Source organism: Oncorhynchus gorbuscha, linkage group LG04 (assembly GCF_021184085.1).
Source record: "Oncorhynchus gorbuscha isolate QuinsamMale2020 ecotype Even-year linkage group LG04, OgorEven_v1.0, whole genome shotgun sequence".
In the NCBI taxonomy this organism is placed as follows: Eukaryota; Metazoa; Chordata; class Actinopteri; order Salmoniformes; family Salmonidae; genus Oncorhynchus; species Oncorhynchus gorbuscha.
Genome location: NC_060176.1, coordinates 78,142,652 through 78,168,784, shown reverse-complemented (window position 1 = coordinate 78,168,784; position 26,133 = coordinate 78,142,652). Strand labels below are relative to the sequence as shown.

Here is a 26,133-nt window from a genome sequence, read left to right as displayed (position 1 = left end):
ATCACGATACACATTATACTGAGAAACATCACGATATACATTATACTGAGAAACACCACAATACATATTATACTGAGAAACATCACGATATACATTATACTGAGAAACACCATGATATACATTATACTGAGAAACATCACGATACACATTATACTGAGAAACATCACGATATACATTATACTGAGAAACATCACGATACATTATACTGAGAAACCCCACGATATATATACATTATACTGAGAAACACCACGATATATATACATTACACTGAGAAACACCACGATATATATATACATTATACTGAGAAACATCACGATATACATTATACTGAGAAACATCACGATACATTATACTGAGAAACCCCACGATATATATACATTATACTGAGAAACACCACGATATATATACATTACACTGAGAAACACCACGATATATATATACATTATACTGAGAAACACCACGATATATATATATACATTACACTGAGAAACACCACGATACACATTATACTGAGAAACACCACGATACATTATACTGAGAAACACCACGATATATATATATACATTATACTGAGAAACATCACGATATACATTATACTGAGAAACATTACGATACACATTATACTGAGAAACATCACGATATACATTATACTGAGAAACACCACGATACATTATACTGAGAAACACCACGATACATTATACTGAGAAACACCAAGATATATATACATTACACTGAGAAACACCATGATACACATTATACTGAGAAACACCATGATACACATTACACTGAGAAACACCATGATACACATTATACTGAGAAACACCACGATACACTTGGCATTTGGAAATGATTCAGACCCCTTGACTTTTGCCACAATTTGATACGTTGCAGCCTTATTGTAAAATGGATTAAGTTGTTTTATTTCCTCATCAATCTACAAACAATATCCCATAATGACCAAGCAAAAAACATATATTTTTTTAAATGTTTGCTAATTTATATATATAAAAAATAAAAAATCTATTATTATATTATACATTCTACATTCGTGCAAATTTGTAAAATAAAAACTTAAATATCATGTTTACATAAGTACTCAGACCCTTTACTCAGTACTTTGTTGAATCACCTTTGGCAACGATTACAGCATTGATTCTTCTTGGGTATGACGCTACAAGCTTGGCACACCTGTATTTGGGGAGTTTCTCCAATTATTCTCTGCAAATCCTCTCAAGCTCTGTCAGGTTGGATGGGGAGCTTCGCTACACGGCTATTTTCAGGTCTCTCCAGAGATGTTCAACCGGGCTCTGGCTGGGCCACTCAAGAAGATTCAGACACTTGTCCCAAAGCCACTTCTGCGTTGTCTTGGCTGTGTGCTTTGGGTCGTTGTCCTGTTGGAAGGTGAACCTTTGCCCCAGTCTGAGGTCTTGAGTGCTCTGGAGCATGTTTTCATCAAGAATCTCTGTTCTGTGCTCCGTTCATCTTTGCCTCGATCCTGACTAGTCTCCCAGTCCCTGCCGCTGAAAAACATCCCCCCACATGATGCTGCCACCACCATGCTTCACCGTAGGGATGGTGCCAGGTTTCCTCCAGATGTGGCGCTTGGCATTCAGGCCAAAGAGTTCAATATTGGTTTCATCAGACCATAGAGTCTTTAGGTGCCTTTTGGCAAACTCTATGCCGGCTGTCATGTTCCTTTTACTGAGGAGAGGTTTCTGTCTAGCCACTGTACCCTTAAGGCCTGATTGGTGGAGTACTGCAGAGATGGTTGTCCACCTGGAAGGTTCTCCCATCTCCACAGAGGAACTCTGGAGCTCTGTCAGAGTGACCATTGGGTTCTTGGTCACCTCCCTGACCAAGGCCCTTCTCCCCCTATTGCTCAGTTTGGCCGGTCGCCCAGCTCCAGGAAGGGTTTTGTTGGTTCCAAACGTCTTCCATTCCATTAGCCGGTAATAGCCAGCTTTTGGCCGATAAAAAAAAAAAAAAAAAATCAATTTTACATTTAAAATGAAAAAAATAAAATGTGTGTATATATATGTATATGTATTTATATTTAAATAGAAGTGGCAGCGGCCAAATGTCCAGAACAGTAAAAAAATCCCATTGTGAAATAATGCTTTTTAGGTTTTAAATACTAGTTTGATGGAAATACATTTGACAAGTCATGCTTATCGGTCTATAGGTTCATTCTCATAAAGCGTTTGAGTGGAAAATGGATCAGCGCGAGGGCTGCTGCTGCTACAGCATCTCAAAACAGTAAATGCACAGGCAACGGAAGGCAGAGTTTATCAGCGTCATACCACTTTGCAATGAGCTGGAGGCAGTGTCCATTTTTGAGAACGTATAGCTTCTGAATTGTATGAAACCTGTATGTTTTACTACATATCATGAGGCATGTCTTACCATGCTCCAAAGTAGCCTCGGCAACATCAGACCACAGCCGTGGAGGCTATTATTTTATATCAACTTATTTACCATTGTCTCGTAGCCAAAGACACAATCAGAGGTCATATTAGCAACCCATGCTAGCTGTTGCATGTTAAGATCTCCACTCATTTCTGTCACATGAAACCTGTCACCTGTTACTTATGGAACAAACATGTGCTTGTAACCTACTACCTTGTGTGCATTGCTGCGCTTATATTGTGAAGAAATAATACTTTATAAACATTTTAAGCAAACTGTTCTGATCTGTTGCATCGGACTCATTTGCTTTTTAAAGTTTGGGGGGGTAGTGATGGGGGGGTAGTGATGGGGGGTAGTGATGGGGGTAGTGATGGGGGGGGGTAGTGATGGGGGGTAGTGATGGGGGGGGGTAGTGATGGGGGGGTAGTGATGGGGGGGGGTAGTGATGGGGGGTAGTGATTCAGCTGTTTGTTACTCGTCTTGTCTGAGGAAAAGTAAACGCGGAGCGTTATTCTGACATCTTCAAAGTGCATGTTGTAATTGGGTAAGAAGGACTTCGCGTTGTAATTGGGTAAGAAGGACTTCGCGTTGTAATTGGGTAAGAAGGACTTCGCGTTGTAATTGGGTAAGAAGGACTTCGCCTTGTAATTGGGTAAGAAGGAGTGCGCCTTGTAATTGGGTAAGAAGGAGTGCGCCTTGTAATTGGGTAAGAAGGAGTGCGCCTTGTAATTGGGTAAGAAGGAGTGCGCCTTGTAATTGGGTAAGAAGGAGTGCGCCTTGTAATTGGTAAGAAGGAGTGCGCCTTGTAATTGGGTAAGAAGTGCGCCTTGTAATTGGGTAAGAAGGAGTGCGCCTTGTAATTGGGTAAGAAGGAGTGCGCCTTGTAATTGGGTAAGAAGGAGTGCGCCTTGTAATTGGGTAAGAAGGAGTGCGCCTTGTAATTGGGTAAGAAGGAGTGCGCCTTGTAATTGGGTAAGAAGGAGTGCGCCTTGTAATTGGGTAAGAAGGAGTGCGCCTTGTAATTGGGTAAGAAGGAGTGCGCCTTGTAATTGGGTAAGTGCGCCTTGTAATTGGGTAAGAAGGAGTGCGCCTTGTAATTGGGTAAGAAGGAGTGCGCCTTGTAATTGGGTAAGAAGGAGTGCGCCTTGTAATTGGGTAAGAAGGAGTGCGCCTTGTAATTGGGTAAGAAGGAGTGCGCCTTGTAATTGGGTAAGAAGGAGTGCGCCTTGTAATTGGGTAAGAAGGAGTGCGCCTTGTAATTGGGTAAGAAGGAGTGCGCCTTGTAATTGGGTAAGAAGGAGTGCGCCTTGTAATTGGGTAAGAAGGAGTGCGCCTTGTAATTGGGTAAGAAGGAGTGCGCCTTGTAATTGGGTAAGAAGGAGTGCGCCTTGTAATTGGGTAAGAAGGAGTGCGCCTTGTAATTGGGTAAGAAGGAGTGCGCCTTGTAATTGGGTAAGAAGGAGTGCGCCTTGTAATTGGGTAAGAAAGGAGTGCGCCTTGTAATTGGGTAAGAAGGAGTGCGCCTTGTAATTGGGTAAGAAGGAGTAATTGGCGCCTTGTAATTGGGTAAGAAGGAGTGCGCCTTGTAATTGGGTAAGAAGTAAGAAGGAGTGCGCCTTGTAATTGGGTAAGAAGGAGTGCGCCTTGTAATTGGGTAAGAAGAATTGGGTAGAAGGAGTGCGCCTTGTAATTGGGTAAGAAGGAGTGCGCCTTGTAATTGGGTAAGAAGGAGTGCGCCTTGTAATTGGGTAAGAAGGAGTGCGCCTTGTAATTGGGTAAGAAGGAGTGCGCCTTGTAATTAAGAAGGAGTGCGCCTTGTAATTGGGTAGAAGGAGTGCGCCTTGTAATTGGGTAAGTGCGCCTTGTAATTGGGTAAGAAGGAGTGCGCCTTGTAATTGGGTAAGAAGGAGTGCGCCTTGTAATTGGGTAAGAAGGAGTGCGCCTTGTAATTGGGTAAGAAGGAGTGCGCCTTGTAATTGGGTAAGAAGGAGTGCGCCTTGTAATTGGGTAAGAAGGAGTGCGCCTTGTAATTGGGTAAGAAGGAGTGCGCCTTGTAATTGGGTAAGGAGTGCGCCTTGTAATTGGGTTGTAATTGGGTAAGAAGGAGTGCGCCTTGTAATTGGGTAAGAAGGAGTGCGCCTTGTAATTGGGTAAGAAGGAGTGCGCCTTGTAATTGGGTAAGAAGGAGTGCGCCTTGTAATTGGGTAAGAAGGAGTGCGCCTTGTAATTGGGTAAGAAGGAGTGCGCCTTGTAATTGGGTAAGAAGGAGTGCGCCTTGTAATTGGGTAAGAAGGAGTGCGCCTTGTAATTGTAATTGGGTTGGGTAAGAAGGAGTGCGCCTTGTAATTGGGTAAGAAGGAGTGCGCCTTGTAATTGGGTAAGAAGGAGTGCGCCTTGTAATTGGGTAAGAAGGAGTGCGCCTTGTAATTGGGTAAGAAGGAGTGCGCCTTGTAATTGGGTAAGAAGGAGTGCGCCTTGTAATTGGGTAAGAAGGAGTGCGCCTTGTAATTGGGTAAGAAGGAGTGCGCCTTGTAATTGGGTAAGAAGGAGTAAATTGGGTAAGAAGGAGTGCGCCTTGTAATTGGGTAAGAAGGAGTGCGCCTTGTAATTGGGTAAGAAGGAGTGCGCCTTGTAATTGGGTAAGAAGGAGTGCGCCTTGTAATTGGGTAAGAAGGAGTGCGCCTTGTAATTGGGTAAGAAGGAGTGCGCCTTGTAATTGGGTAAGAAGGAGTGCGCCTTGTAATTGGGTAAGAAGGAGTGCGCCTTGTAATTGGGTAAGAAGGAGTGCGCCTTGTAATTGGGTAAGAAGGAGTGCGCCTTGTAATTGGGTAAGAAGGAGTGCGCCTTGTAATTGGGTAAGAAGGAGTGCGCCTTGTAATTGGGTAAGAAGGAGTGCGCCTTGTAATTGGGTAAGAAGGAGTGCGCCTTGTAATTGGGTAAGAAGGAGTGCGCCTTGTAATTGGGTAAGAAGGAGTGCGCCTTGTAATTGGGTAAGAAGGAGTGCGCCTTGTAATTGGGTAAGAAGGAGTGCGCCTTGTAATTGGGTAAGAAGGAGTGCGCCTTGTAATTGGGTAAGAAGGAGTGCGCCTTGTAATTGGGTAAGAAGGAGTGCGCCTTGTAATTGGGTAAGAAGGAGTGCGCCTTGTAATTGGGTAAGAAGGAGTGCGCCTTGTAATTGGGTAAGAAGGAGTGCGCCTTGTAATTGGGTAAGAAGGAGTGCGCCTTGTAATTGGGTAAGAAGGAGTGCGCCTTGTAATTGGGTAGAAGGAGTGCGCCTTGTAATTGGGTAAGAAGGAGTGCGCCTTGTAATTGGGTAAGAAGGAGTGCGCCTTGTAATTGGGTAAGAAGGAGTGCGCCTTGTAATTGGGTTGCGCCTTGTAATTGGGTAAGAAGGAGTGCGCCTTGTAATTGGTAAGAAGGAGTGCGCCTTGTAATTGGGTAAGAAGGAGTGCGCCTTGTAATTGGGTAAGAAGGAGTGCGCCTTGTAATTGGGTAAGAAGGAGTGCGCCTTGTAATTGGGTAAGAAGGAGTGCGCCTTGTAATTGGGTAAGAAGGAGTGCGCCTTGTAATTGGGTAAGAAGGAGTGCGCCTTGTAATTGGGTAAGAAGGAGTGCGCCTTGTAATTGGGTAAGAAGGAGTGCGCCTTGTAATTGGGTAAGAAGGAGTGCGCCTTGTAATTGGGTAAGAAGGAGTGCGCCTTGTAATTGGGTAAGAAGGAGTGCGCGTTGTCGACTTGCAAGTTCTGTTAATATGAATTATCGTAATGAAAATGTGATTTCTGTCATTTTGAGAAACGTGGGTGGACGCCCTAATCCGGTTACGCACCCAATGCATATGGATCTGTTAAATTTCTCAAATATCCGGTAAATTAAAATGCTGCCGGTCAAATGTCTGGTGCCACATTTCCAAAACTGAAAACCTGACACACACACACACACACACACACACACACACACACACACACACACACACACACACACACACACACACTGCTCAGAAAGACTGTTTCCCTTTCTGCATTGTCGCAAATATCTCTGCCCATGCAAGCTCCACTCACACACTCACACACACCATTCTCTCTTGGATCTGATAACTCACCCCACCCACCCACCCTTGTCCAATCATCCTGTTTTGATTCATTGGTTCGCCCATTTAGTTCTGTTTTGATTCATTGGTTCGCCCATTTAGTTCTGTTTTGATTCATTGGTTCGCCCATTTAGTTCTGTTTTGATTCATTGGTTCGCCCATTTAGTTCAGTTTTGATTCATTGGTTCACCCATTTAGTTCAGTTTTGATTCATTGGTTCGCCCATTTAGTTCTGTTTTGATTCATTGGTTCGCCCATTTAGTTCTGTTTTGATTCATTGGTTCGCCCATTTAGTTCTGTTTTGTGTTTTTTCTGATTTTGTTTTATGAACTCTGTCTCTACCACAACTCATGGTCCTATAAACTCCTTCCTGTAGCCCCAGGTAAATATGGGATACTACACGCCCTCTTTGTACCCGCCTCATGTCCTGTGTGTGTTTGTGTGTGTGTGTGGCCATAGTCTGCAAAATATTCACGCTGCTGTGTCCATAATCCCATGTTAGCAGCACAAAGTGAATATGCGGTTTGAGTTGAAACATGGTTTGAATTCTAATCCTCCACCGCCTACTAAAAACCAACATCTCACCAACGTTCATTTTCCTAACTCGCCTACATCTGTTGCTGTTCTTTTTAATCCCATAGATCCAACTAGTTTTCTTCAGTTTAGACTAGATTTGTGGTGGAAAAAGTACAGTATTTAAATCTAGTTTTTTTAAAGTCTCTATCATTGACAATGTGTGATGATAGTGAGATAAAATGTGTCATTGCAGTGAAATGCTTCTACACACAACTGAATATAGTCGGTGTGTGACCCAATACTCTCCTCTCTCTTGAAGTGTGCACTTGTTCACAGGTAAATGACTGATGTATGCAAACTCCCTATGCCAATCCAACACTTTTACATTTATGGGTAGTAGTCAACAAGGGCACACTACAGGAGGAAGGAGGAGATATTGGGATACAACCAGAATGCCCTTTTGAAATTTGGCAACTAGATTGCCCATTTTATTTTTTTGTTCCAGTTCCTTCAGTATTGTCCGGGAACCAAGTGTCCTCTGCGTTTGAAACAACAGATCTGAATTGTACCCATTGTTTGTTTCTCCTCTCAGTTATACAAAGGGAGACCTGGATATCTCTTACATCACCTCTAGAATAGCAGGTATGTACCCTCATTCTAGCCTTGTCCTAGATCACTTTTGTGTCGTCTTGTTTGGTAGGGAAATGATGGCCCAAACAGATCTGGAACCAGGCTTTTTCATTATACACTATTATGGATTTTTTTATTGTCTTCGATCACCTAAACTGTGTTGCTTTGTGGCTTGTCCTTGAATATGACAAAATAAAAATATGACCAACCAAAAAATAATTCTCAAATGGTTCTAATGTCTCTGAGCAGAGTAGAAGCTCCATCTATCTGTAGTGTTTTCAAAAGTAATGTGATGGTTCACTCTGTTCTCTTGTGTAATGTGTGTGTGTGTGTGTGTGTGTGTACGCTCAGTCATGTCCTTCCCGGCGGAGGGAGTGGAGTCTGCCATTAAGAACAACATGGAGGATGTGCGTCTCTTCCTGGATGGCCGTCATGCAGGACACTACGCCGTCTACAACTTGACCAAGCGCTCTTACAGACCCACCCGCTTCCACAACAGGGTAAGGCAGCCCACCACCAGACAGAATATGACCTTTATTTACTATTAGGTATTAGGTAAAGAAAGGAGGGTTTTGAGGAACAATTCTACTGGTGCGCTGGTTTGTGCTTCCCTGATTATTTGAGCGAATCTTGCGATCTGTGTAAAAGTTAAAGTTTAGTATGAGGTATAGTCACTAGACAGACACCTATTTGAAAATAGAGTTCCTAAAAGCTCTTCCTGACCTGCCGTAGGTGTCGGAGTGTGGCTGGCAGGCCCGGCGGGCACCCAACCTGAGGAGCCTCTACAGCCTCTGTAAGAACATGCACCTGTGGCTGAAACAGGACCAGAGGAACATCGCCGTAGTCCACTGCCTGGTGAGCACATACACCACAGACGGACACCACAGACGGACACCACAGACGGACACCACAGACGGACACCACAGACGGACACCACAGACGGACACCACAGACGGACACCACAGACGGACACCACAGACGGACACCACAGACGGACACCACAGACGGACACCACAGACGGACACCACAGACGGACACCACACCACCCACAGACACCACAGACTCCCCTACACCACCCACAGACACCACAGACTCCCCTACACCACCCACAGACACCACAGACTCCCCTACACCACCCACAGACACCACAGACTCCCCTACACCACCCACAGACACCACAGACTCCCCTACACCACCCACAGACACCACAGACTCCCCTACACCACCCACAGACACCACAGACTCCCCTACACCACCCACAGACACCACAGACTCCCCTACACCACCCACAGACACCACAGACTCCCCTACACCACCCACAGACACCACAGACTCCCCTACACCACCCACAGACACCCCTACACCACCCACAGACACCCCTACACCACCCACAGACACCACAGACACCCCTACACCACCCACAGACACCACAGACACCCCTACACCACCTACAGACACCACAGACACCACCTACAGACACCACAGACACCACAGACACCACCTACAGACACCCCTACAGACACCCCTACACCACCTACAGACACCACCTACAGACACCACCTACAGACACCACCTACAGACACCACCTACAGACACCACCTACAGACACCACAGACACCACCCACAGACACCACATACACCCCTACACCACCTACAGACACCACATACACCACCCACAGACACCACCTACAGACACCACAGACACCACCCACAGACACCACATACACCCCTACAGACACCACAGACACCCCTACACCACCTACAGACACCACAGACACCACCTACAGACACCACAGACACCCCTACACCACCTACAGACACCACATACACCCCTACACCACCTACAGACACCCCTACACCACCTACAGACACCACAGACACCACCTACAGACACCACAGACACCACCCACAGACACCACATACACCCCTACACCACCTACAGACACCACAGACACCACCTACAGACACCACAGACACCACCTACAGACACCACAGACACCACCTACAGACACCACAGACACCACCTACAGACACCACAGACACCACCTACAGACACCACAGACACCACCTACAGACACCACAGACACCCCTACACCACCTACAGACACCACAGACACCACCTACAGACACCACAGACACCCCTACACCACCTACAGACACCACAGACACCACCTACAGACACCACAGACACCACCTACAGACACCACAGACACCACCTACAGACACCCCTACAGACACCACAGACACCCCTACACCACCCCTACACCACCTACAGACACCCCTACACCACCTACAGACACCCCTACACCACCTACAGACACCACAGACACTCCTACACCACCTACAGACACTCCTACAGACACCACAGACACTCCTACAGACACCACAGACACCACCTACAGACACCACAGACACCCCTACACCACCTACAGACACCCCTACACCACCTACAGACACCACCTACAGACACCACAGACACCCCTACAGACACCACAGACACCCCTACAGACACCACAGACACCCCTACACCACCCCTACACCACCTACAGACACCCCTACACCACCTACAGACACCCCTACACCACCTACAGACACCACAGACACCCCTACACCACCTACAGACACCACAGACACCACCTACAGACACCACAGACACCCCTACACCACCTACAGACACCACAGACACCCCTACACCACCTACAGACACCCCTACACCACCTACAGACACCACATACACCCCTACACCACCTACAGACACCCCTACACCACCTACAGACACCACATACACCCCTACACCACCTACAGACACCACATACACCACATACACCCCTACACCACCTACAGACACCACAGACACCCCTACACCACCTACAGACACCCCTACACCACCTACAGACACCACAGACACCCCTACACCACCTACAGACACCACAGACACCCATACACCACCTACAGACACCACAGACACCCCTACACCACCTACAGACACCACCTACAGACACCACAGACACCACCTACAGACACCACAGACACCCCTACACCACCCCTACACCACCCCTACACCACCTACAGACACCACAGACACCACCTACAGACACCACAGACACCACCTACAGACACCACAGACACCACCTACAGACACCACAGACACCACCTACAGACACCACAGACACCACCTACAGACACCACAGACACCACCTACAGACACCACAGACACCCCTACACCACCTACAGACACCACAGACACCACCTACAGACACCACAGACACCACCTACAGACACCACAGACACCACAGACACCACCTACAGACACCACAGACACCACCTACAGACACCACAGACACCACCTACAGACACCACAGACACCACCTACAGACACCCCTACAGACACCACAGACACCCCTACACCACCCCTACACCACCTACAGACACCCCTACACCACCTACAGACACCCCTACACCACCTACAGACACCACAGACACTCCTACACCACCTACAGACACTCCTACAGACACCACAGACACTCCTACAGACACCACAGACACTCCTACAGACACCACAGACACCACCTACAGACACCACAGACACCCCTACACCACCTACAGACACCCCTACACCACCTACAGACACCACCTACAGACACCACAGACACCCCTACAGACACCACAGACACCCCTACAGACACCACAGACACCCCTACACCACCCCATACACCACCTACAGACACCCCTACACCACCTACAGACACCCCTACACCACCTACAGACACCACAGACACCCCTACACCACCTACAGACACCACAGACACCACCTACAGACACCACAGACACCCCCACCACCTACAGACACCAAGACACCACCTACAGACACCACAGACACCCCTACACCACCTATCCAACACCAGGACACCCCTACACCACCTACAGACACCCCTACACCACCTACAGACACCACATACCCCCTTTCACCACCCAGACACCCCTACACCACCTGACAGACACCACATACACCCCTACACCACCTACAGACACCACATACACCACATACACCCCTACACCACCTACAGACACCACAGACACCCCCTACACCACCTACAGACACCACAGACACCCCTACACCACCTACAGACACCACAGACACCCCTACACCACCTACAGACACCACAGACACCCCTATCCACCTACAGACACCACAGACACCCATACACCACCTACAGACACCACAGACACCCCTCCCACCTACAGACACCACCTACAGACACCACAGACACCACCTGGGGACACCACAGACACCCCTCACCACCTACAGACACCACAGACACCCCTACACCACCTTGGGACACCCCTACACCACCTACAGACACCACAGACACCCCTACAGACACCACAGACACCACCTACAGACACCACAGACACCCCTACACCACCTACAGACACCACAGACACCCCTACACCACCTACAGACACCACCTACAGACACCACAGACACCCCTACACCACCTACAGACACCACAGACACCCCTACACCACCTACAGACACCACAGACACCACCTACAGACACCACAGACACCACCTACAGACACCACAGACACCCCTACAGACACCACAGACACCCCTACACCACCCCTACAGACACCACAGACACCCCTACACCACCCCTACACCACCTACAGACACCACGGACACCCCTACACCACCTACAGACACCACGGACACCCCTACACCACCTACAGACACCACGGACACCCCTACACCACCTACAGACACCACGGACACCCCTACACCACCTACAGACACCACGGACACCCCTACACCACCTACAGACACCACGGACACCCCTACACCACCTACAGACACCACGGACACCCCTACACCACCTACAGACACCACGGACACCCCTACACCACCTACAGACACCACGGACACCCCTACACCACCTACAGACACCACGGACACCCCTACACCACCTACAGACACCACGGACACCCCTACACCACCTACAGACACCACGGACACCCCTACACCACCTACAGACACCACGGACACCCCCCACAGACACCACAGACACCACAGACACCCCTACACCACCTACGGACACCACAGACACCCCTACACCACCTACAGACACCACATACACCACATACACCCCTACACCACCTACAGACACCACAGACACCCCTACACCACCTACAGACACCACAGACACCCCTACACCACCCACAGACACCACAGACACCCCTACACCACCCACAGACACCACAGACACCCCTACACCACCCACAGACACCACAGACACCCCTACACCACCTACAGACACCCCTACACCACCTACAGACACCCCTACACCACCTACAGACACCCCTACACCACCTACAGACACCCCTACACCACCTACAGACACCACAGACACCACATACACCCCTACACCACCTACAGACACCACAGACAGACACCACAGACAGACACCACAGACAGACACCACAGACAGACACCACAGACACTCACTCGCACTGCACCGGGACACACAAAGTACTCACCATAACTTGGTGACATTTATATACCTTTTTTAAATTACTTTTTCCTCCCCTAATTGGTAGTCTGTCTGAAATGCAGACCAACCCGAGAACTTGTATTCTTAGTCTCCCATGTTGACCCATGACCCCTCTTGTCTTGTGTGCTTGTAGGACGGGCGGGCGGCCTCGGCCGTGGCGGTGTGCTCCTTCCTGTGTTTCTGCCGCCTCTTCACCACGGCTGAGGCGGCCGTATACATGTTCAGTATGAAGCGCTGTCCCCCGGGGATCTCCCCTTCCCACAAGAGGTAGGTGCTCCTGGTCAAGTCATCCAGCCTTAAGTACATTTTCTCCTGGGTACAGATCTAGGATCAGCTTCCCCTCCCCAATCCTAACCTTATTCCACAGGTAGGTGTCCTAGCGGTTAAGAGCTTTGGGCCAGTAACCGAAAGGTTGCTGGTTCGAATCCCCGCGCCGGCAAGGTGGAAGAATCTGCCGTTCTTCCCTTGAGCAAGGCAGTTAAGCCCTAAAAACAACTGCTCGCCGGGTGCCGATGATGTGGACGTTGATTAAGGCAGCCCCCCCGCACCTCTCTGATTCAGATGGGTTGGGTTAAATGAGGAAGACACATTTCAGTTGACTGCATTCAGTTGTTCAGCTGACCAGGTATCCCCCTCTCCCTTCCCATATCCAACTGACCAGGTATCCCCCTTCCCTTATCCAACTGACCAGGCCTCCCCCTTCCCTTATCCAACTGACCAGGTATCCCCCTCTCCCTTCCCATATCCAACTGACCAGGCATCCCCCTTTCCCTTCCCTTATCCAACTGACCAGGTATCCCCCTTTCCCTTCCCATATCCAACTGACCAGGTATCCCCTTTCCCTTCCCATATCCAACTGACCAGGCATCCCCTTTCCTTCCCATATCCAACTGACCAGGCATCCCCCTTTCCCTTCCCTTATCCAACTGACCAGGAATCCCCTTCCCCAGCATATCCAACTGACCAGGTATCCCCCTTTCCCTTCCCTTATCCACTAGTGAGGAAAATTCACCCTACACCTCTGCTAGCGTTCGTCTGACTTCCATTTTCAGAGGCTCCTGTAGTGACTGTCATGGACAGGGTTGGGGGTCTCCTGTAGTGACTGTCATGGACAGGGTTGGGGGTCTCCTGTAGTGGACAGGGTTGGGGGTCTCCTGTAGTGGACAGGGTTGGGGGTCTCCTGTAGTGGACAGGGTTGGGGGTCTCCTGTAGTGGACAGGGTTGGGGGTCTCCTGTAGGTTGCAAGATCAAATCCCCGAGCTGACAAGGTACAAATCTGTCATTCTGCCCCTGAACAAGCCAGTTAACCCACTGTTCCTAGGCCATTATTGTAAATAATAATTTGTTCTTAACTGACTTGCCTAGTTAAATAAAGGTTAAAAAAACTAAAAAACAAGACTCCTGAACAGCTAATCAAAGGGCTTCCCAGAACCCTCTTTTATGCTGCTGCTACTCTCTGTTTATTATTTATGCATAGTCACTTTACCTCTAGCTACATGTACATATTACCTCAATTACCTCGACTAACCGGTTTCCCCGCACATCAACTCTGTACTGGTACCCCCTATATATAACCTCTCATTTGTTATTTTACTGCTGCTCTTTAATTATTTGTTACTTTAATTTTCTATTTGTAACTTTTCTTCTTAACTTCTTAAAGTATTGTTGGTTAAGGGCTTGTCAGTAAGCATTTCACTGTAAGGTCTACCTACACCTGTTGTATTCAGCATTTCACTGTAAGGTCTACCTACACCTGTTGTATTCAGCATTTCACTGTAAGGTCTACCTACACCTGTTGTATTCAGCATTTCACTGTAGGTCTACCTACACCTGTTGTATTCAGCATTTCACTGTAGGTCTACCTACACCTGTTGTATTCAGCATTTCACTGTAAGGTCTACCTACACCTGTTGTATTCAGCATTTCACTGTAAGGTCTACCTACACCTGTTGTATTCAGCATTTCACTGTAAGGTCTACCTACACCTGTTGTATTCAGCATTTCACTGTAAGGTCTACTACACCTGTTGTATTCAGCATTTCACTGTGAGGTCTACTACACCTGTTGTATTCACCTGTTGTATTCAGCATTTCACTGTGAGGTCTACTACACCTGTTGTATTCAGCATTTCACTGTGAGGTCTACTACACCTGTTGTATTCAGCATTTCACTGTAAGGTCTACTACACCTGTTGTATTCAGCATTTCACTGTAAGGTCTACCTACACCTGTTGTATTCAGCATTTCACTGTAAGGTCTACCTACACCTGTTGTATTCAGCATTTCACTGTAAGGTCTACTACACCTGTTGTATTCAGCATTTCACTGTAAGGTCTATCTACACCTGTTGTATTCAGCATTTCACTGTAAGGTCTACCTACACCTGTTGTATTTGGCGCATGTGACAAATTCAAATCTTGAATTTATGATTTCAGACTATTTTGAGGAAGTGAATTTTGGCTATGTTGCTACGGTGGCTCAAGAGAGACAAACAACAGTAATATTACCGCTTCTTTCTTGTTTTCTAAGCAAAGCTATTTTAAGGGAGTATGAGAGACAAATCAAATTGTATTCGTCACATGCGCCGAATACAACAGGTCTGTAGACCTTAGTGAAAGACTTACTTACAAGCCCTTAACCAACTATGTAGATAAAAAAAGAAGAGAAAATAATAAGAAATAAAAGGAACAAGTAATTAAAGAGCAGCAGTAAAATAACAATAGTGAGACTATATACAGGGGGTACCGGTACAGAGTTAATGTGGAGACTATATACAGGGGGTACCGGTACAGAGTCAATGTGGAGGCTATATACAGGGGGTACCAGTACAGAGTCAATGTGGAGGCTATATACAGGGGGTACCAGTACAGAGTCAATGTGGAGACTATATACAGGGGGATACCGGTACAGAGTCAATGTGGAGACTATATATATATACAGGGGGTACCAGTACAGAGTCAATGTGGAGACTATATATATATACAGGGGGTACCAGTACAGAGTCAATGTGGAGACTATATATATACAGGGGGTACCAGTACAGAGTCAATGTGGAGACTATATATACAGGGGGTACCAGTACAGAGTCAATGTGGAGACTATATATATACAGGGGGTACCAGTACAGAGTCAATGTGGAGACTATATATATACAGGGGGTACCAGTACAGAGTCAATGTGGAGACTATATACAGGGGGATACCGGTACAGAGTCAATGTGGAGGCTATATATAGGGGGATACCGGTACAGAGTCAATGTGGAGACTATATATATACAGGGGGTACCAGTACAGAGTCAATGTGGAGACTATATACAGGGGGTACCAGTACAGAGTCAATGTGGAGACTATATATATACAGGGGGTACCAGTACAGAGTCAATGTGGAGACTATATATATATATATATACAGGGGGTACCAGTACAGAGTCAATGTGGAGACTATATACAGGGGGATACCGGTACAGAGTCAATGTGGAGGCTATATATAGGGGGATACCGGTACAGAGTCAATGTGGAGGCTATATACAGGGGGTACCAGTACAGAGTCAATGTGGAGGCTATATACAGGGGTTACCGGTACAGAGTCAATGTGGAGGCTATATACAGGGGGTACCAGTACAGAGTCAATGTGGAGACTATATACAGGGGGTACCAATGCGGGGGCACCGGTTAGTCGAGGTAATTGAGGTAATATGTACATGTAGGTAGACTTATTAAAAGTGTCTATGCATAAATGATAAACAGAGAGTAGCAGTGGTGTAAACACAAGACTTTCACTTCACATAGCCCAGTTCTGTTAGGAGCAAACTGAACCTAGCCCAGTTCTGTTGGGAGCAAACTGAACCTAGCCCAGTTCTGTTGGGAGCAAACTGAACCTAGCCCAGTTCTGTTGGGAGCAAACTGAACCTAGCCCAGTTCTGTTATGGGGCAAACTGAACCTAGCCCAGTTCTGTTAGGAGCAAACTGAACCTAGGTATGTGGATGCTTTACAGAATATCGTGCTTCTACACCTGCATTGCTTGCTGTTTGGGGTTTTAGGCTGGGTTTCTGTACAGCACTTTGAGATATCAGCTGATGTACGAAGGGCTTTATAAATACATTTGATTTGATTTGAATATCGTCTCCTGCCCTATGGGCCGTTCTGACTCAAACAAGGCTATTTTTTTGTTTTATTTACTGTGATTCTGTGACGCCCAGTTCAGGGTTCAAATGTGTTGAGATGTTCAGTGCAGACGAGTACACCCTTTTTGATTGGTCGTCGGGCTGGTGAAGGATTGTTTGATTGGCTCCTGTTGACACGCTGCTGTTGATTGGCCCTCGCTGCAGGTACATGGAGTACATGTGTGACATGATGGCTGACGAGCCCATCACCCCGCACAGCAGACCCATCCTCATCCGCTCCATCACCATGACGCCTGTGCCTCTCTTCAACAAGCAGAAGAGTGGCTGCCGGCCCTTCTGCGAGGTTTACGTGGGAGACGAGCGCGTGGCCACCACTTCCGGGGAGTACGACAAGATGAAGTAGGTCACATGATGCAGGACTTAATTTGATTTGGTCCCAAATGACACCCTATTCCCAATTTATTGCACTACTTTTGACCCAGGCTCCATAGTGTATTATAGACATTTCTCTCTCTCTCGCCCCCCCTTCTCTCTGCAGGGACTTTAAGCTGGAGGACGGACGGGCTGAGATCCCCTTGAACGTGACGGTGCAGGGGGATGTGCTGGTGGTCATCTTCCATGCCCGCTCAACCCTGGGGGGCCGCCTTCAGGCCAAGGTAGGGGCCACAGCAGTCAGGGACGGACCCCCAGAGTTTGTTTGCATTCGGCTAAATTCAGTGACAGTCCTAAGGACATGCATCCATACATCATAGTTAAATGATCAGCCCTAATCAGACTTTATTTAAAAAAAGAATGTATTGAAACAACTTGTACTTGAGTTGATCCAGGGATAAACCGTTGCGTTCCAGGCTGACTACCATTGCAGACATTGCATTGCATCGAACAACGGTGTGCCACATCCTGGACTGCGCCATCAAGCATCAGATTGCTTTATCATACGACGCAGTTAGCTGATATGTTGTAAACACCTGTCCAGGTGTTGTGAGATCTGACACGCGTCTGCCGTGTAGTCAAGCCTGGAACCCGACCAAAGGGGTGTTTCTCTGCTACTATGAAGTCACGTGGGTGTCTTGCTGTGTGTGTGTGTTGTTGACTAGATGGCTTCCATGAAGATGTTCCAGATTCAGTTTCACACAGGGTTTGTGCCCCAGAACGCCACCACGGTCAAGTTTGCAAAGTAGGTACCACCGTCCATAGAATCTAAGCCACTATCCTCAGTCCAGGCAGGTGCATGTGTGTGTGACGATAGCCCAGAACACTTTTTTTTTTTAATCAATTGACTTGACCTCTTAATTGACTTGACCTCTTAATTGACTTGACCTCTTAATTGACTTGACCTCTTAATTGACTTGTCCTCTTAATTGACTTGTCCTCTTAATTGACTTGTCCTCTTAATTGACTTGTCCTCTTAATTGACTTGACCTCTTAATTGACTTGACCTCTTAATTGACTTGACCTCTTAATTGACTTGACCTCTTCATTGACTTGACCTCTTCATTGACTTGACCTCTTCATTGACTTGACCTCTTAATTCACTTGACCTTCACTTATCTACAAACGCTGCCTGAGTTCTCTGCCCTTCTTCAGAAGTGTGCACTCCTTCACTCCCCCTCATGCATTGGTGCAAGCATGACTGGAGGAGGGTTTCCACCATGTTGCTCACATCTGTCCATTTGTTTTAAATTGATGAAAGGGGGGGGGGAGTGTATGAGTTCACACTCCTGTAGAAAGGTCGGAGGTGAACCAGCTAACTACCTCCAACCTGAGCTGGCTGTCCATTTGTTACATTGACGAGATAACTGGTGGTCGTCGGTCATCCTCCGACAGGTATGACCTGGACGCCACTGACATCCAAGAGAAGTACCCGGACCTCTTCCAGGTCCACCTGGATATGGAGGTGGATCCCTGCGACAGGCCGAGCAACAAGACTCCACCCTGGGACAACTTTGCCACAAAGGGCCTCAACCCAAAGATCCTTTTCTCCAGCCGAGACGAGCAGCAGGAGATCCTCACCAAGTTCGGTGGGTTTCACGGCTGTCTTGTCAGTCCCCCCCCAAAAAATGAATCTGTGTAGCTCTCTGTTGAATTTCGAAGTCCCGATGTGGCCCTCGAGGTACTTAAGTCATGTTCTGTCCCACTCCTTCCCTCCCTCTCCCATAGGCAAACCAGAGCTTCCCCGACATCCGGGCTCTTTCTCCGGTTCTTTCTACGACACTGCGTCGCCTCCGTTGGAACAGACTCCTGATAGCTCCACCATGGAGGCAGAATCTCACCAGAGCACCGATACCAACGCCAACAACTTCTTCCAGACTCTGGATTGGGATGGTATGTCTCCTGTCGACGAGCACACTTCCTAGTGCATAAACTATTGCTAAAAATAGTTATTTTTGATTTATTTTGCAAAGGGCCAACTGCATGTTAGCTGGTTGATTGTATTGAAAATACTTGAAAGCTGCAATTGCCCTAAACCAGGGGTCAAATCTGGGTCTGGAGTACTGCTGGTTTTCTGTTCTACCTGATAATTATTTGTGACCACCTGGTCTCCCATGTCTAAATCACTCCTTGATATGAGGAGAATGACAATCCGCAGTGTAAGGTTCAGTAAGACACCAGTAATATCTATAAAAAGAACTATCCCATATAGATTATAATTATCCTGCCCTAAGCCTTTGTTGACGAGTCTCTGTCACATAGATGGGAGTGGACATGGAGCGGACGCTTCGGACAGCCTGGGAGGCACCATTGACGACCAGGACGAGCTCAGTGACGCCTCCGTGGACGAGGAGTCCAACTCCGGCCTGGCCGGCGAACCCCTCTCCAGGGAGCCTAGCGAGTCCCTGTTCAACGCTGAGTTCCAGGCTGCCGCCACACCCCAGGAGTCCCCAGGGCCCAGCGACACGGCTGACCTGCTGGGTCTCACCTCCGACCTCAGCTCCACTGCCTCCCCACAACCCTCCACGGCAGCAGGCGGCATGAAGGCCTCGTCTAGTAACAGTGACCTTCTCAACGACCTGTTTGCCCCCACGCCCAGCAGCAACGCTCAGCAGGGCAGCTCCAACAACCTGATTGGGGACGGAGGTGCCCAAGAGGACCTCTTCTTCAGTAACCCCGCTGCACCGCCAGACTCGGCCACCCCCAAACGTAAGCGTCTTATCTATGTGTCCACTTCCTGCCTTGGTGTCAGTAGAAGTGGTAACACATGACGATTTGTGTCGTTTTCATGCAGTCGATCCCCTCTGACACACATTTCTGGCTATTTTTGTCCCACAGCAATAAATGACCTGTTTGACCTGTTCGGGATGGGATCTTCATCCAATCAGACCGGACCCGACCTGTTTGGGGACCTGCTGAGCTCCGACACCAACACTAACCCCCCGCCCACCTCCAACTCCAGCCTTTTCAACCTCAGTAAGACACCAGTAATATCTATAAGAAAAGAGCTACAACTCCCATGTTCACTTCCATTCATTCAATGTTCTCCCTCGACAGACAAGCTGACCAACAATCCCCCTAAGATGACTTCGTCTGCCAGCCAACCAGACCTGCTTGGAGGGTGGGACAGCTGGGCATCGAGTGGGAGCATGGCTGCCGCCTCCTCCCATAAGCCAGCCTTCCCAGGTAGGTCGTAGGTTCTGAGGCTGTTAAATCTAGAAATTTAACACCATAACAACTCTAGCAGATATGAACTGAGTTTTTTTTTTTTTTTTTTTCCCTCTTGGAATTCCAGCTCCCGGAGTGTCTTCCTTCTCCAAAGCAAAGTCTCAGAGCTTTGACCCGTTTGCAGACTTGGGAAAACTGGGTCCTACGCTGCCAGGTAAAACAGACCCCAGTGACTCCTGGTACCATGTTACACTTAGACAGTGGGCTTTACTATCCATGGTCTGTAAATGAGTTATCATCTCATGTATATAAGTCTTTTATTTCCAGGTTCCTCCAGTGGCAGTTTCTCAGGCCCAGGCTTCAACCCAAAGAGTGGGGCCTCCACCAAGACTGCTGGGCAGTCGTGGCAGCAGTCTGGCCGGCCCTCCGCTGGCCAAAGCAAGCCCTGGATGGCCCCCAGTGCTGCTACCCCCAAAGCCCAGCCACCCAAGCCTGCGCCCCAGCCAGCCAAACCCAACTACAACCTTAACTTCAGTGTGATCGGGGGCCGAGAGGAGAGAGGCGTCAGGGGCCCAGGATTTGGTGAGACAAACAATCACCTCACTATCTGAGCATGTCTAATTATTGACAGCCCTCTGTGTAGAAAACCTGGTCTCCGTTCTTTCTTTCCCCTTCTAATTGAGGATCTTTGCTCTGTGACGATATATTCCAGGGCCAAAACCCAAAGTCAAAGAGGACGACTTTGAAGACCTGCTCTCCACTCAGGGTTTTGCCTCCAAGCTATCAGACAAGAGTGGACCCAGGACCATCGCAGAGATGAGGAAACAGGAGCTCTCGAAGAACACGGACCCCCTCAAACTGCAGGTAGCACCAGCAATGCCCCCTCCCAAATATACAGAAGCGCCTGCCTTCTTGGACACAGATTGCCTTGGCCAGGATTGAACAAGTTTTCAATTTCAACGTGCTTTTGCTACAGAGTGCACTAATGAATACACCCCAGGAATAGGCTCAGTGTTCGTCTGGGAAACTGTCCCATGGTGTATGTATCTCTACACCGAGAGAGAGTTAATTCTATGCGTGTATATTTCTAGTCGATTAAAAAAAAAATCTTTGAACCTGTTCTGAGGGATTGTGGTTTGTGATCCTTGTTCCCAACCCAAGATTCTGGATTGGATTGAGGGGAAGGAACGGAACATCCGGGCCCTCCTCTCCACGCTTCATACAGTCCTGTGGGAGGGCGAGACGCGCTGGAAGCCCGTAAACATTGCAGACCTAGTCACTCCAGACCAGGTTAAGAGGTACTACAGGAAAGCTGCGCTGGTGGTGCACCCTGATAAGGTAACGTCAATGTGATTTTTTTTGTTTTTTTTTTTGCACACAATTAAATGGGTCTATCGGTTAGTCACAATTGCCTCAACTCACCCTGTGGCGAATGCATGCTCGTTGTGTACGGCTGAAGGCTGATTGCTGTCGATGAATGGCTGGGATTAAAGTTTAGTATTGTGGGCTTGAAAGCAGTGTCAAGTTCTTGATCTGTGAACGCTAACCGCACTTGAAACTCATTCCTTGCAGGCCGCCGGAAAGCCCTACGAAGATTACGCTACACTGATCTTCATGGAGCTCAACGACGCCTGGTCCGAGTTTGAGAACCAAGGCAGTAAAGCCCTCTTCTAAGACTAACTGGATGGGGCCCATATTGGGTCCTTCAGGGTTGCGCCCCCCCCCACACACACACCTTAGAGGTCTGCCAACTCTCCTGCAGTTGAGAAAAAGGCACCTTACTTTATTTCTCATCTGCAGTTCAACATCATCGGCCATTTAAAAAAACACTGCCACCACATGCAAAGGGTGGAAGACTAGTGGTTCAAAAGCGTGGAGGATGGGAGTGATGGATATGACGACAGAGACAATCACTGAGAAGACCAGATGGTCACCAACCAGGCTCCATCCATTCGGAAATGTGGGGACTGTATGGCCACTGGGACCCCGTAGACTTTGTTGCTGTGGACACGGCTCTATTCCTTTACACTCCTTGGACAGACCTTTCTGCAGCGTTCTTTCTTTCCGAGAGACCAAGAGTTCATGCTGTTGTTGCTTCTTGCCAGAACCATTCTCCCACTAACAGACTCCTCCTTCCACCACAAGCCCTCTACCGTAAGCGCCTTGCTCTGCGGATGGCAAAAAAAATTACGCTTGCTCATAACTGCCCCCCCCCCACCCCTCCCCGGCAACATAGGAGACAAATAGAGAATATAGAGATTTCATCTGGTTGCTTTTTGCCATGTGGAATTGTGCAATATGTTTGTTCTTTTTTTTGTTTTCTCTGTCAATGATAGTCCTCACTTAAGTGTAAATATTTTCTCAATGATGTGGTTCTTTCGGTAGTAGATAGTGAGATGCCGAAACACACAGAGGTGTGTGTTGTTTAAGGATGGTAGCTCACCATCTCGCTCTCTCTACCAGTAGATCATCATGCCTGTCTTTTCCAATGGTCTTGTGTTTATTCCACTTATTACACAAATGGTTTACAGGGAGTTTTCATTGCAACCCTCCATTTTGTGTTCCATAGCTGTTGTTTTTCTCTTTACTTTAAAATGACCTGAAGTTTTTTTTTTTTTTTTTTTTTTTTTACATTTTACCTCATGGACCAATTTAAAACACCTATTTTCTTATCGTTGTGGGGTATCATAAGTATCCATGACATTTAATTGCAGAACTTAATAAATAAAACATAATATATGAATTGAATGTCTTGAATGCGATGGAGGGAATGGGCATTTATAGGTGGTCTCATGACCGTTGTTTTGCCGAGCTGAAATCATTCCGAAGCGTCTTAACGTGAATGTGTTTTTATATGGTCTTTGTTGGGTATATGTAGCTTCTGTTTTAGTCTTGCTTCCTTCTGTGTAACTTTGTTTTTTTTCCCCCCTCCCTATTTCTACATTTGAGTTATTTAGCTCTTATCCAGAGCAATTTACATGAGCACTTAGGGTTAGGGTTGCCTTAGGGTTGCCTAACTTAGGGTTAGGGTTGCCTAACTCAGGGTTAGGGTTGCCTAACTTAGGGTTAGGGTTGCCTAACTTAGGGTTAGGGTTGCCTAACTTAGGGTTAGGGTTGCCTAACTTAGGGTTAGGGTTGCCTAACTTAGGGTTAGGGTTGCCTAACTTAGGGTTAGGGTTGCCTAACTCAGGGTTAGGGTTGCCTAACTTAGGGTTAGGGTTGCCTAACTTAGGGTTAGGGTTGCCTAACTTAGGGTTAGGGTTGCCTAACTTAGGGTTAGGGTTGCCTAACTTAGGGTTGCCTAACTTAGGGTTGCCTAACTTAGGGTTGCCTAACTTAGGGTTGCCTAACTTAGGGTTGCCTAACTTAGGGTTGCCTAACTTAGGGTTGCCTAACTTAGGGTTGCCTAACTTAGGGTTGCTCTAGGGCACATCGACAGTCTCTGGGATTCAAACCAGCAACTTTCCAGTTACTGGCCCAACTCTCTTAACTGCTAGGCTACCTGCCACCCATCCCATGACTGGGATCGTTGACTCTGTTCATTCCCCACCTATTGAAACCTTATTTTTGTGTGATTCCAGTAACACTATGGCTGTGTTTACACAGTCAATCCAATTCAGATATTTTGTCCAATTATTTGCAAAAGAGCCGATCGGATTGGTCAAAAGACCAATTAGTGGATAAAGATCAGAATTGGGCTGCCTGTGTAAATGCAGCCGATAAGGGGATACTTGATTGTAAGTCTGCCATTTTGAATAGACATCATTTTGACAGTATCATGTTAGTACACTATAAGGAGAAAGAAAGCCTACTCAACCAAATTAAAATATGAATGTAGATTTCAGTACAGAAATAAAAAGGTTTTGATCAGAGGCATGAAAAGACTGAAGTGGATGGTATTGATCGTCTCGATATGAGGAGATGGATGAGAAAGGGTTCATGTTATGTGAAGAGCTGGCCAGTGATATTAACTGAGAGTTTTCAAAGATCAAGGTATTTCACAAAGTGACAATATTATGATGGGGTTTGAAAACATTGCAGTGAAAGAAATGTGGTTTTGATTACCATGGAGTATTCTTGAGACAAGTAGTGAAAATAATTGTTACAAAATGAATGGCCATTTTACTAAAGCCTTTAAATGGTTTTGCTTATCATGTTTGTCCTTTTAATGCAGACTAAGAGGGATATTGATTATACATTCACATAGTGCTGTGAGCCTTTTATAGAAAAATACATCTCATCATCCCCATTTATTGCAAACCATTGAGCGTCTCTACTATTATTAAAGTCACATGTTGGCATTACAGATTGATTAACATTGAATATACCGTATAATATTCAAGTAAACAGTGCATCGATTTTGAGAGAATGTTGACTCAGTGAACATTTTTACCCATGAGGAAGACTAGTAAAGTACATCTCCCTTTTTTTTCTGATTACAAGCATCAGCTGCTGAATGCAACTGACCAGTGTGATAGATGAACCATCAAACCTTCCCGATTGGTTAACATATCCAGGTCGTAAACACAACCCACACGTTAGGCCATACATTTAATTCCACATGGACTCTGGACCACCACCATTATAAAACTGAGGTTCCTTCCTGCTGACAAACCGTTTATTTCTTCCCTTCTGTTTCTGGAATGACATTTATGACCATTAAAACACAATCATGAAAAAGTATCGTCTTGCATTATTGTCTGTGAATTCCCAGGAAAATCAGGTATTGTCCTATCATCTGGTGAATTATAGTTGACAGTAAAAGTAATAATTTCATTCGTATCAAAGGGATAGTTCGAGATTTTGGGAATGAAGCCATTTTTAATATTCTTCCCCAGAGTGGGGTGACACAGAAACAGCTACAGTTAGCATTGCCTCGTGAAACTACCTTTAACTTCATTATTGCACACAGAAACATAAAAATGGAAACCACGAAGGTATTCTGTTGCAGCTAGGGATATTTACATTTTTTCCCTAGAAAATAAAAATGTGCAGATCCCCAGCAGTACCAGAGTTTGGAAATCTATGGCCTATGGCACACACACTTGTCATTTATCAATAGGCCCATTCCTTGCAGAAACACTGAAATCTAATTTAATGTATAGTGTCGATTATTATCATGTTAGTTATAGCTTTGATAATACTAGACCTAGGCAACTGATTATGTCTCAGATAATCCAAGATAACTATCGAAGATGCGTAGTGGGTAAACATCATTGC

The 26,133-nt window shown here is 47.0% G+C and overlaps 1 protein-coding gene across 2 annotated transcripts in view; it reads left to right on the top strand.

Moving 5' to 3' along the window:
* The window catches only part of gak (cyclin G associated kinase), a 53,271-nt gene extending 29,615 nt beyond the window's left edge, over window positions 1-23,656 (top strand). Inside the window, exons 12-29 of one of the 2 annotated variants that reach the window (XM_046348145.1) lie at window positions 6,869-6,874; window positions 7,601-7,650; window positions 7,990-8,138; window positions 8,371-8,493; window positions 13,324-13,457; window positions 17,518-17,712; window positions 17,852-17,969; window positions 18,411-18,490; window positions 19,141-19,334; window positions 19,474-19,638; window positions 20,008-20,454; window positions 20,584-20,721; window positions 20,803-20,931; window positions 21,041-21,127; window positions 21,241-21,495; window positions 21,626-21,777; window positions 22,075-22,251; window positions 22,486-23,656. In XM_046348145.1, the coding sequence (XP_046204101.1) occupies window positions 6,869-6,874; window positions 7,601-7,650; window positions 7,990-8,138; window positions 8,371-8,493; window positions 13,324-13,457; window positions 17,518-17,712; window positions 17,852-17,969; window positions 18,411-18,490; window positions 19,141-19,334; window positions 19,474-19,638; window positions 20,008-20,454; window positions 20,584-20,721; window positions 20,803-20,931; window positions 21,041-21,127; window positions 21,241-21,495; window positions 21,626-21,777; window positions 22,075-22,251; window positions 22,486-22,587 (2,701 nt within the window). In that variant the 3' untranslated portion in view covers window positions 22,588-23,656. The remainder of the gene's footprint in view (window positions 1-6,868; window positions 6,875-7,600; window positions 7,651-7,989; window positions 8,139-8,370; window positions 8,494-13,323; window positions 13,458-17,517; window positions 17,713-17,851; window positions 17,970-18,410; window positions 18,491-19,140; window positions 19,335-19,473; window positions 19,639-20,007; window positions 20,455-20,583; window positions 20,722-20,802; window positions 20,932-21,040; window positions 21,128-21,240; window positions 21,496-21,625; window positions 21,778-22,074; window positions 22,252-22,485) is intronic. The other variant, XM_046348146.1, reaches the window with a different exon arrangement.
* The last annotated feature ends 2,477 nt before the right edge of the window (window positions 23,657-26,133 follow it).